This window comes from Camelus dromedarius, chromosome 3, assembly GCF_036321535.1.
Source record: "Camelus dromedarius isolate mCamDro1 chromosome 3, mCamDro1.pat, whole genome shotgun sequence".
NCBI classification, from domain to species: Eukaryota; Metazoa; Chordata; class Mammalia; order Artiodactyla; family Camelidae; genus Camelus; species Camelus dromedarius.
This window is the reverse complement of record NC_087438.1, coordinates 54,151,874-54,165,289: the sequence shown is the minus strand read 5'-3', so window position 1 is coordinate 54,165,289 and position 13,416 is coordinate 54,151,874. Positions and strand designations below refer to the sequence as shown.

The 13,416-nt window shown below is 34.8% G+C and overlaps 1 protein-coding gene and 1 long non-coding RNA gene across 9 annotated transcripts in view; one reads left to right on the top strand and one right to left on the bottom strand.

Annotated features, from left to right (window-relative positions):
• The window catches only part of LOC116151933 (uncharacterized), a 241,062-nt gene that overhangs the window by 194,543 nt on the left and 33,103 nt on the right, over window positions 1-13,416 (bottom strand). The gene's annotated exons all lie outside the window — the stretch shown is intronic.
• The window catches only part of SSBP2 (single stranded DNA binding protein 2), a 248,251-nt gene that overhangs the window by 226,852 nt on the left and 7,983 nt on the right, over window positions 1-13,416 (top strand). For all 4 annotated transcript variants that reach the window (XM_010975060.3, XM_010975058.3, XM_010975061.3 and 1 more), the window contains 3 exons: window positions 1,850-1,920; window positions 4,680-4,758; window positions 6,995-7,023. In XM_010975060.3, the coding sequence (XP_010973362.2) occupies window positions 1,850-1,920; window positions 4,680-4,758; window positions 6,995-7,023 (179 nt within the window). The remainder of the gene's footprint in view (window positions 1-1,849; window positions 1,921-4,679; window positions 4,759-6,994; window positions 7,024-13,416) is intronic.

Genomic DNA, 13,416 nt, shown 5'->3' with positions numbered 1-13,416 from the left:
TTTTTTAAAGATAAAATAATATGTTTAATTGGTCTTAAAAAAATATAAATTTCTCTTTCTGAATGTTTTAAAATATACAACTCACCTTCCTTTCAAATTAATTACTAAAATTAGTAAGTAAAATTAGTAAGGCCAATAAAAGGTGAAAACCCATTTGAAGATTTCCTATGCTTAAAAAGCAACCCAAGCTTTTCTGAAAGATAAGTTTTCAGGGGCATTTGTTCCATTAGTTGAATCTAAGTAAGCAGATATTTATTGTCTATAGTACACAACATGAGTAAGACATGGTCCCTTTCCTCCTCTCAAGGAACTTATAACCTAGTTGGAAGCAGGAGAGAAGAATAAGACAAGTAAAATATTAACTATAATGCAAAGCAGAATTCAGGGGTGGGGAAGCACTCCCACACACCTGTGAGTGTCAGGGGACAATGAGACTTAATGGAAGAGGTGGCATTGGCAATGGACCTTGAATAGTGAGTATAATTTCAGTAAATGGAGACTGGGTAGAGAAGATGCTCATAGGAAGAAAGAACAAAAACATGGAGATGGAAAAGTCTGACCCTATGCAAGAAGGAACAAGTGGCCTGAGTTGACAGGAGTATAGTGTACACAGGATGTAAAAATAGTTATGGCCACAAAAGTAGGTTAGGCGCTTACTCAGTATAAAACACATAGGGGTCAACCAGAGGTGGGCATTTCAACTTTTCAACAGCATGATGTATTAATCTAGAAGTAAAAAATAATATTTAGGTTTATGGATCACTTAACAATGGATAAATGGCATCTAAACTACTCTAATAAATTTATTAATGTCTAGTAACTCAAAATAGGAGGAAAAGCAATTGCCCTTTTCCCACTCTATGGTTACTGCCATGAGAAAGCAAGTGATTTTTACCTTCTGCCTTGAATCAGTACAAAACATATGAAAAATATCTTTTTCAAAATAGAGAGTCCTACTTTAATATATTTAAGAAAACTGTATAACTGGAAAAATAGGAAAACATTTTATAATTGATAGTTTCTAAATGGAAAACATTAAGCCTTTCACTCTAGGCCATATGTTATAAAATACATATACTCAAAGACTTAATTAGAATTAGGTAATAGACATGAAATGTAAATTTTTAAAAATTCTATAAAATGTTGCATATATTTATATAGGTATACACTAGTTATTTTTATTATAATAAGAATAAAATGAGTGCTAAAAATTTTATTAAAAGTTGTACTAGTGGGACACAACATTGTAAAATGACTATAACTCAATAAAAATAATCATAATAAAAAAAAAAAGTTGTACTACTGGAAGCTGGCTTTTGCTTCAAGCCAAGAGAATATTTCATTCCACTTGTATAGTCTTGTTCCAGTCACTTTCTGTGGGAATTAAGCCAGGATATTCCACCAGGACATAATATTCCACTAGGGAAATAAATAACTGAAAAGCTACTTAATCAGAATTTTGAGAGATTTTTATTATATGGATACATATCAGTTGCTTAGAGAAGTCAAAAGGTATCCATGTTTTTTAAAAATTTACTGCAATCTTTTAGATTTTTAAAGTAATACTCCTTTTGACCTAGATTATTCAAGTGATTACTCATAATATTATACACACACATACACACACACACACACAAGGTAGGTACTCCTAATTTATGACCTTAGAATAATAATTTCTGGGTCAGAAAATGATTTACAGATACTTGGTTTCTGATCATTAGGAATGACTGTTTCAAGTACTGCAGCTGTTAATATGCACAAGTGTCCAGATCATCTTTGATTATTACTTTGTGATGACTTGGGTGAAGATTATAAAGAAAGATACTAATTAAGTAATATTTTGTTTCAGATTCCACCAACTCTGGAGACAACATGTATACTTTAATGAATGCAGTACCTCCTGGACCTAACAGGCCTAATGTAAATATGAATCTTTTTTAAAATTTTTAGAATGCATTTGAAGACTTAAACTCTAAATACATTCCTTTTCCTCGATACTGTTTAAGCTTTATATTTTATTATACAGAATCCTATTGGATATCAAAAGAATCAAATTCTTAATATGTTCTGGGCTGAAAAAAACATAACATATAACATATATAACAAAAGATTTCATATCAGTATAACTTAAATGTAAAACTGAACCTAATCAATTATAAAATGTTGGTCTATGGCCTTACTTTATCTCAAATACCTAATAATTAATACTGTTTGAAAATGGCAGGTAATGTATAATCACCTATGTTAACCTCATTTTCAGCATCACTAATTTCTTCATATGGTTGGGGGTTTTTTTCCCTGATAAACTTGAAATTAAATTAGGAAGTTGAATATGCTCACTTTTAACTTTTGAAATCTGGGGTTTAAATATAGAATTGAAGCAGATATACAGAAAGAATTTGGGTATTATTAATAAAGCATATGGTCATGATTTTTCCACAAAAACGGACAGGAAAATTGTTATTTATCTATGATAAAAACCCACATGTTAACAAAAAATATTTCTAACAAAATACAGTTAATTGACAGATATATATATATGAATATACAGTAGCTTAAATTAAGGAAAAATCAGATGTATGACAAATTTCCATAAGTATAACAAAATCTAGAAAGGAAATGAGTATTTTAATTGAGCTTCCTAGCAGTCAAGACAACAAAGGGAAACCACAAATTGTCCAGTGTGGTGTGGTACTTGAAATACAGCAAGTCCAAATTGACATGTGCTGCAAGTCTGAAATACACCCTGGATTTTGAGGATTTAATGTAGAAAAAAAGTAAAATATCTCATTAAACTTTTGACTATTTTGAAATGATTAATTTTGATATGTATGGTAAATAGCTTAGTAACTTCACCTGTTTCTTTTTACCTTTTAAACATGGCTGCTAGTAAATTTAAATTTTCTTGTGTAGTTCACACTTGCAGCTTGCGTATTTCTGTTAAGCAGCACTGCCTCCAGTTATCAGTATTCTCTTTATATCATCAAATAAATTCTTTTTCCGGAAAAAGAAACAATTTCCTGTCAGTAATGTCTAAAAGGTGTTTTCACAGAGATTTTAAAGAACACTGTGAATACGATAATGAGCAACGTTCATTTTAGAAATGCAGCATATAGAAGAGCTCCTCATACTGCAATTTCATATCTTAAAACTTGATATTTGAAAGGGAGGGAGGAAGGGAGGAAATCAAGAGCATATGGTACTGAAGATATTTCTGCAGGCAGCTAAACTGATATCGTCCAGTGTGCTCCATTCTGGTTCTCTAACTTGTTACAAAGATAAGAGATTCAAGAAAAGTAGAAGATGAACATATCACTTTTTCAAATGTCATTCATTTCAGCCAGAGGTAGTGAAAGCAAATGCCTGCTAAGGGCTAGGACTGCAGTGTTATGTGCTTCCAGTATGATACCTACAGTCTTAAGAGTTGTTTAGAGCACAGTGGGGCAGATAAAAGGACCAGACCAAGGAGGTTCACGGGCTACTGGCCTCATGGGCACCACTGGTTTCTTACCTAGATCTAAATTATGCTTATGACAATAACTGTTCAGAGTTAATTTCTTTGTCCTCTCATTCAACGCATACATATTCCAAGTTATTTACTGAAAATGAAAACAATTCATCCATGTACTTTTAGGCAACAGAATTGGCGTTATTCTGGGAAAATGTATAAGCACGTGGTTTGTGTGGTCACAGTGATGGAAAACCATCTGATTACACACAATCAGTGCCATACAGGTTGTGTGCTGAGGGCAGTTTCCCGCCCCCCAAAGTCTGTGTGATTAGTAACCACCACCCCATCTACACACGTAAATACACGTACACACACTGCATTCGGTATTCTGCACCAAACAACATGGAAGAAATGTTCTGGGCATGGGGAATTTTAAAAGCAAGTGTTTTTGGTAGGCTATCTTAACTGGAAACATAAGATAATTCTAGAGAACTTGTCTTCAAAGTAGGGTCTGAGTTTCCTTAGAAGTATTCCAGGGGAATTGAGGGAAAGACTGAGAGGGCAGGACTCTCCACCACCAGCTCTGCCACAGCACATCTGTTCACACCTGTGTTGTAGCAGGCTTCTAATGTAAGGTTCCAATGGAAAATAAAATACCGCTAGTTTAAAAAAGGTTAACAGCTATTGAATGTCTCTAACTGTCATTGAACTCACATAGTTGAGACTGCCAAGAAGACCTGGCTATGTTCAGCTATCCCCAAGGAGCTAATGTATTTAACCTGCAAGATGAAATTATTTATCATGTCCATTTTAACAAAGATAGATTGTCCACTAAAAAAAAGTTAATGTTGGCATGTAATATTCAATTATTCTTATTAATAAACCAATCCCTTTAGAGGCTTCTTCTTGTCTATAATAACATTTGTCAACAGCATGGAAGAGAATGCTTATCATCTCATTTGCACTGGAATGTATGTGCTTTCTAGGTAAGGATATCTGAAGAAGAAAAATTTGGATCTGAATGAGGATTAGCCTGAACATAGAGAAATGGAATGAGGGAGGTAGAGAATCTAGAAGGCTGGAAAAAAATCTAGAAAAATAATCTCCAGACATGGAAATGAAGATAAGTTGTGGAAGTGTCTTACAATGTTAAAGATAGATGTTATGACATTAAGATAAATAACTGTTTTCAATGTGATCATAGTCATTTTCTCCATTTTTTAAATAGTTTCCAATGGGCCCTGGGTCTGATGGTCCCATGGGTGGATTAGGAGGAATGGAGTCACATCACATGAATGGCTCTTTAGGTAAGGATATTAAATTTGATGCTCAGAAATGAATTCAAAACAAAATCTTAATTCTACATAGTGGACATTATGATGGTTTGCAAAGTTCTTCCATGTGGAGGAACTCATTTTGAAATGCTTCCGCTTTTACCTGAGACTGATGGTTTAATCCACAGTATATTGGCTCTGATGGCTGGAGATCATTTGAAAAATCAGATACGTGAGAATTGTTCTAACCCAGCTCATATTCACAGGCATTTACTTTAATCTGTCAAAATCTGAGTGTTCTGTGATAAAAGGGCACACTGCTGCTTTGGGCACCGGGAGGGCTGTGGTATCCTCCCAACAGGCTTCTTATCTCCAAAGATCTACACACACTGTCCCCGAGGAGCTTCAACTCCTACAAGAATTTCTTAATTTTGTTTTTGTGTATTAATGTTTGTCTCTTTAAAAATAAAATTGGTAATCATAATCTGAATGATTCTTTTAAGAGAGAACACTGTCCACATTGTCAGTGTTTGTAATAAAGTAGTGTGGATAATTCATAAATGATGGTTTTTTGTTTTTTTTTTTTTTACCAAATGGAGCCAAATATCTGTAAGGTGAACAAAAAGTCTCACAATAGTGAGAAACAGAGACAAGTGGTACAAAATTGACCCAGTCACACACATGCAGTATATGGAAGCAGGCCAAATGCAAAACACAAAGAAAAAAAAAAAAGACTTTTTTTATGTTTGTATATGTTTATCATCATCATATCATACTGTATCATAAACAGTGACGGTGGACGTTTGTGACCATTTTTTTTCTTTTGAAAAGGAACTGTCTTTTACTTAAGTTGGAGAAACTATGCCCATGAGTAACTCAGGTTGTACACAGACTTCATAACCCCACCCTCGGTCAGGAAATGCCAGCCTCTAATGCTTTGAAAAGCTATGTAACTTCAGTAATCAAGAAATTCTTTGTAGCACTTTGGAAGACTTTTTATGCTTTTAAGGATCCATGCGTATTTTGCCTAGATTTCAACATGTTTATTTGAACTGTCCAATTATGGTAGCTACTAGTCATGTATGACTAATTTTTAATGAAATTAAATGTAAAATTCAGTTCCTCAGTTGCACTCATATGTAACATCAAGTGCACAGTCACATGAGCTAATGGCGACCATAACAGACACTGCAAAGAAACACTTCCATCATTGCAAAACGTTCTATTGGACAGCACTGTTCTAGAATTTTACTTTCCAGCTTACTGCAGAATAACTCACTTTTCAGTGTTTTAATTCGTAAGCTCATTCACAAAAATGACATTTGGTCATAGAAGATTCTCAGATATATTACTCACTAAAATAGAATTTGCAGAAGAGTTTCACATACATTTGTCATCTCTAATGAGTATTTCTGCATGTGTTTATATATACATAATCACATATGTACATTCAGCATTATTATGCCTGTTTATAAATTAATCATGTTAATAAGCCCTCACTTTATTTGTGACTGTTGACGAAATGTAAGATTAAAATAATATTTTATGCCAGGAAAATTGTTTAAATGTAAAAAGTTTTTTAAAAAAGCTAAAATTGTGGCAAGGATCTGATTATTGTTCTTTGTTATGATTCCATTTCTTTAGAGATTAGTACTGATTCTCCATTCTCCTAAGAACTACAATAAAGTTGTAACACTATATTTTGAAGACATTTTTACTTTTGATGGATTGCCATGAATATTGATTGCTACCAAATTTTTAATATTCAGAATACTTTGATTTTGATTATAGTAAAATATGTTTCAGAATATTGTCAGGTACTGTTGCAAATATCCATTTTATATTTTATCATATTTACAGAAGCATCACTTCAGAAAATAGAGATCTCTCTCTTGCTCTTTATTTACATGTATGTATATCTATATTTGTGTTAGTATACACATTTTTAAATTTTGTATTGAGTAGGGTATATATGTCCAGTATTTCACTTTCAGGAATTTATGATAATAGTTTCTTATTCTGCCATTACCCAAAAAAGTAGGTGACTGGGAACTAGAGGTACAATTCTTCCTTGCATTTGCCGTCAGCTGACACTCACCATACAGTTTAAGACGAAAGTAATTTTCTGAGATTCAAAAATCCAGGAGATATACACTGGAAAATACATGCAATGTACTGCACTATTTGCATATATTTATATTAAAGGAATACATAATTTACAAATGGAATCTTTACCTAATAAAGGCTTTCTTTCCCTATTTTGTTTCAGGCTCAGGAGATATGGACAGTATTTCCAAGGTCAGTATTGTGTATTCTATGTTGCTTTTTAATCTTTATTTTATTCCACATGGAAGTCTTAAGATGATTAGAGTAACATTATGGATTTTGTTCTCAAACAAGTGTTTGAAAGTAGAAGGCCAGATATAATTAAGTGGAAGTTAAAAATATTAATGGATATAATCTATGGGAAAGGGTTAAATGAGTCTTAAGAATGTTCCAAAGCATGCTAAGATTCATTTACAGGACGTGCTATATACATGATTAATAGATACCCAAGTAAATAATAATCAGTTTAATCACGTTGTAACATTACACGTTTGTAAAGCAAACTGACATAGTTTAGGTAATCTGTTGAAAATGTAAAGTATAGAGCAACATTAAAAGAGGTAAATTTGAAAAAAGTAGTTGTTCTGTTAGAAGGGCATTGCATTTATATATCCTGTTTGCCTTTCAAACCTTCATTAGGTAATGCTGATGTCCTCAATCACTATTATAGTTCCACAAAATAGAGAAAAAAAGTAATTAGAGGAAAATTATATTAATAGAAATAGGAAAGTGAGCCTTCCAATAGCACACGTCTACATTTTTCCGCCTTCAATATTTTAGTATCTAAATTTAATCCTTTGCTAAGATGCCTTATATTTTTTGAAGAATACCTAAATACTTTTTAGGTCATGATGAATTTAAAATAGTTCTCTGTGGATCACATATATATTTAGAATGGCTGATAAGAACTAATTTTTAACTATCATTAGAATGACTTAGAAGTTTGCTTTATGTCAATAAATACAGAAATTCATTAAAGGAAGACCATTCTTAATGCTACTTTGAATTTATATTCATGTATAATGAAGTAAAATTCCTGATGCCAAGGAGAATAAAATAAAATTGAGCCATAGAAAATCTTAAATAAGACTTAATGCTAAAAAAGCAAAAATGAAAGCGCAAGAGAGAGAATTGAATTGGCATTCTGACATGATATCTCCATCACCTGGTTGCTTGGCCTCACAAGTTCTACATGCACTTTGCATGTCTGTGTTTAGGAACAATCAGGATCTCTTTTTTTCCTAAAAATAGATAGATATTTATAAGGGACACTAACTTACCTCTGTGAGAAATAGTATTGGGTTAAGCCTTCAAAAGGTTGTTTTCAACATAAGATTCATAGTATAATTCCATTTGAGCTGTCTCTCTGGGAAGCACCCTTACAAAGTCAGATGACCATGATTGTATTGACTAGCTTAGGTATCTAAGAACTGATAATACCTGAATTGTGCTTTGTGGTCACCAGTAAAATTTCTCAAGTTATATTTGAGGAGCATATTCTAAAATCTAAAAATAATTATTTATTACACCAACATGGGAACATCCAGATTGCTTAAGGCCATCTTAACTAAAATTTCCACTCACAACCCATAACCTTGTACATTATTACATAGATGGAAACAAAATTCTTAATGAGAAAGTACTTTGTAATTTATAAAGTACTTTAAAAATCTGAGTCATAATGACAAATTAAATACATCTTCTAATCTGCCCTCACATCAGATCTATTGCTGTTCCTTCTGTGCTTATTTTTCAATCCGTATTCCCAGAAACAGGATTTTCCCCCACACTGTGCCTGCTGCTGCTAACATTCCCTCCTCTAAAGATGCACTGCTTATTCTTTAAGCATTAAGTGACCACCCGTTGTGTACTTTTGTGTACCAAGTATTGCTTTATGCACTATGGGGAAACACAAAAGACTCCTTTAAGTACAAACATAATCTTTGCCCTCAAGTGCTTTATACTTAGGCAGGAATTCCTTCATTCAGTAGACATTAATGCACCAAGGCATTATTTTGGGCTGTGAAAATCCAAAGATAAACAAGATGTGGTCTCTGCCTTCAAGAAGCTCAGTATAACTAAGGAGACCAAATAAATACAATAAGGAAAAGCTTTAACAAAGTAAAGTTCAGATACATTTCAATTCATGTAAGAATTATCCCCAAGTAATGAACATGCCAAGTCACAGTGTGCTGGAAGTGACTAGTTGCAGCCACCTTCAGATGGGTTCCTCGGCATCTCATTTCCGCACCACCCCTTCTCCTCGTGCATTGGCTGCAGGCTGTAACCAGGCTGCCTGGGTGATGGGACCACCGCTGACTGACTGTCGCATATCCATTACACGAGAGTCACTTTGTCTCTGATTGGCAGCTTCAAGCATATTGTACACCCCCCTCCCAATTATTTTTCCCTACCTCTTTCCACTCACAGCCTAATTTTTCTGTCTTCTACTCCAAGCTATGCAAGTTGTCACTCTATCTCCCCATCTTTTTCCTTTTCTAACACGTGCCCAGCTATCCCAAGAAACTCTCTTCTCCCTTTTCTCTTATTTCCTGGATCTGTTCCTTTCCATCCTATTCTTTTTCTAGTCATTCCTGTTTGTGAACCACAAGATGATCTTGACCACTACTGCTCAGCAATTTTGTTCAAAATCCCTCTTGGATCTCTAGCCACATCTTCCTAATTCTCCAATTAAACCTGTATTTTGTGAAGCATCAGTATTACATTTTTTTTTTAATTTCTTACTGCATTTTAAAAGTTGTTTATTAGTACTTACTTCAGTTCTTTTTCTACTTTTTTATTATAAATATGCTCTGTTTTATCCATTTTACATGTAAGGTCAATAAAGAGTACTGAATTGAGAATCAGAAAGCCTGACTCTATTACAAGTAGTGGCAACATGTTACTCGATTTCCTTTGGGCTTAGTTTCCTTTGCCACTAAACAGAGCTGGAAGTTCATTCCCTGCCTACTTTACGGAACTGTTGAGAATCAAGTGTGAATATGCAATTAGGGCTAGGAGGCGCTATGCGGACACTGCACACCATCCTCCTCATTACAGTCTCTTCCGTGGGCAGGGCCGGAGTGTACGTTTTCAGTGGCAAAATGAACTCAAAGCTCCAAATGCAAGTTTTTAAGTTACTTTTGCTCAGTTGAGGATTATCTAGTAAAATTTAAAATGTATCTTTCTCAAAATGCAGGATTCATCTTTAATTTAGAAGTCTTTTTTCCTTAATGAAACGTGAAATTCTTTTCATCCCTTCTGCAGCTAAGTCACCCATTTAATCAATGGAACAAAAATATTTTCCCTTGGAGTGATTTTAGGGGTTGAGGATGGAAAGGAGCATATGGGTTGTTTTCTTAGATGGAAATCACTTAAATAAATTCTGCACTTCACATTAAGATAATTCACATTTCTGTTTTTGAGTTTGAAAACAACTGTATCAGAGAAGGCAAAATCTGATCATGTCCTGCTTAATAAATTATCAAAGGAGTCTTTTCAACCTGAAGCTTTCTGACCTCGAGAACCTTAGTTCCAGTTAAAGATCTCACACCATTCCCAGGGGAGCTAGTCACCAACTACAGGTCCCTGCCATCTCCTCAGGTGTGCTGTCTGCAATCTCGCTCACCTGTACCCCCTGGAGAACCAGGACTGGCAGTTTGTTCCTTGGGGAGATGGCGGCGTTTATAATTTGTTGTTGGCTGCCTGTGGGAAATCAATTCAGAGAGCTTAGAATAATATCAGTATTACTTTATTCCAGTTGTAGGGAGAGCCAGAATTTCTTCAAGTGTTCCCTTTTCTAATAGCAGCTTGAAAAGGTTTGGACAATTTCTGGGGATAGATGGGAGAAGAGCCAATAACAAAGTTAAGAGATGATATGGAAGAATACTTGCAAGATAAAATTAGAGAACAGAGAGCTTAAGAGAATTAAATGTGTTAGCCAGAAAAAAGTGTGTGTGTCCATATATATGCTCAAAAATAACAGTCATGTGATATCATAGCTTAAGGGAAAAACTTTCTCGGGAATGAGAATGTAATAAAATCCCTTGAAAATGGATTTTATCAGTATAATCCTAACTGTACTTTTTTTTCAAGCTCAAGTCTTAAATTCTTAGAGTGTAAGTAGGGGAAAAGTACACATTAACTAAAGAAAGAAATGCAACCAAAATGCCTAATGTAGCTAAAAGTAACCTTTACTTGTATTCCTTCGTGCTCCCTACTCTCTGATTATGTGCTCACGCAATTGGGGTGACTTTTTGACCAACCTATGCCCTTTTTATGCATTATATTCTTGCCTTGATGATAAAATCTACTGAAGACACTGCATACAAACATAGCTACAGTTAAATGCATCACACACACAGTTCATTGCCACCCACCCTCACAATCCCCTCCAGGCTGTTTTAGCTCTTCCTCAGATGCCGATACTGAGGAACCTTTAGCTGTATCTTCCTCATGTTACCCAGTGACCACGGACAGCACAGTTTCCTTAAGACTCCCCATTGAGCAACTTTTGTTTTTATGACAGTTTTCCTAGATTACGTCAGATTAAAAAAAAAAAAAACTATCCTATCATTTCAAGATTTTCAAATATGCCTAGTGAGCTAGGTAGGAACAGGTTTCAGAGATCTAATAGTAGCTCAGTCTTAATATATTGAATGTGTCGTTTTAATCTTCTTCTCAGTGTTCTCATATATACCACCACTCCCCCCACCCTCTGCCAAAACCAGAGTTTAATGCTGGGCCACCATGCTGTGAAGACTGCATGGAAAACAGAAATAGCAATGAAGTGTTTTATAAGCAGTTCAATATTAATGTAATGTTCCTTTCAAACGTTTAAGTGTTTTTACATGAGCACTTTGTCAGGAATCAGATTTGAAGTTAGCTAAACTTCCGAAATTGTAAATCAGGAAATGATCCGTGGCAAAAGTGCGGCTGAGTCTGGGAGCATCCCAGCTTAACCAGAGACACCCAAGAATGGAGGGGGCCCACTTCATATGTTTGTTTGAATATGGTCCACGATGCAGCTGCCAAGTGCATCCTCAAATACCCCTACTATGTATGCTAAATCATTTTTTATTCCCAGATTACCAGCTTCTCCATTATGTATGAAATGACAAATCTGCCTTCACCAAAAAGATTTCTAGATTTGGGGTAAATCTTACAATATTTTTATAAATTTACCCTTATTTGAACTAAGTCAGAATTATCATTCCTGCTTTCAAAACACAGTTGATTAATGCCTATTAATAAGTTATAGCTTAGTTAATTGCACTTAGTTAAATTTTACTTCATTTTTTTTTCCCCAGGAAATCAAATTATCCATGTTCATTTCAAAGCACAGTTACTTTTCTCTGTACTTGGGAAGCAAAAATTTTTAGAGAAAAAATTTATCCAAAAAGAGAATCCTCTTTATGCCATTAAACTGTGGTTCCCTGGCCCTTGGGGTTCACTGGCAAATGCAGCTCCTATGGACTTCAGAGGGCCCCTGTTCTCAGATCCTCCCTGTGGGGTGCACAGCAGGATGAGACACCAGCTGTATTCCTACCAGCTCATCTACCTGTCTCTGCTTTACAGTTGAACTGTATTTTTTAAAAAGCACACATTCTCCTGGGAATAACCCATTCATGAAATTTTCATTTTTATGACATAACTTGTTTTAACTCAAAATCCTCAGAGCAATTTTCTTTTTTAAAAAATCTAAAAACATAGTCCAAAACAGAATATTAAATGGCAATGGCTTAGGAGAAAACCTAAAACCTTTCTTCCATTTGAAATAGCAAGAGTTTTTAACCTTCAAGTTTATTTTTACAAGTAAGAGTCCCTCAGGCACAGTTGCGGTCCCATGTGATCATGCTGTGCAGTCACTGCCGTTGTCTTCCCTGTTGACCTGGGGTATCAGACCACCTCGCACGGCTAAAGTCACTCAGTCATGAGATTAGCCAGTGTAATATACTGCTAACTTCGTGTTTGATCAGATTGCTAGTATTAGCTATTTTCTCTTAAAGAAATTCCAATAAATCTACTCTTCAACAAATGAGAGGAAGAGATTCTAAAGCAGCTCACCTTTGAGCATTCTTTTCCTCTAAAAGTATATATTGAATTCTCAAGTCCTAAGGTATTTCTCTTGTTCTTAACTGTAGTTGTTAACTGTCTTTCTTTTATACTTATGTTTCATCTAAAAATAATGGTTAAAGGAGTGTTACTATGTAAACCTTACATAGAATTAAAGGGAAGCATTTATTAAAACAGCGGCCTTTCGAAGTTGGATTAGTAGAATTGCCCGGGGAAGTTACTGTTCCATCTAGTCTGGCTGGGGTGAGCTCTCTTCATCATGTCCCTGCTGGGACTGTTTCTTAAACTCTCTCGAGTTCCAGGAGCTCTATACATGAAGGTGAGAAATTGAATAAATATTGATTCTGAGACTAAGGCTAAGAGTTATGATGAGTTATCTGGGGTTTTCCATTTTTTAATTTTCATTTGGGAAAGCATTAGGACTTGTCAAGGTGCAAAGAATGAACTAGGATAGACGGTAGAAAGTCTGAGACTGGAAGTATGAGTGCACTCTGTCCTCAGAGATACTGC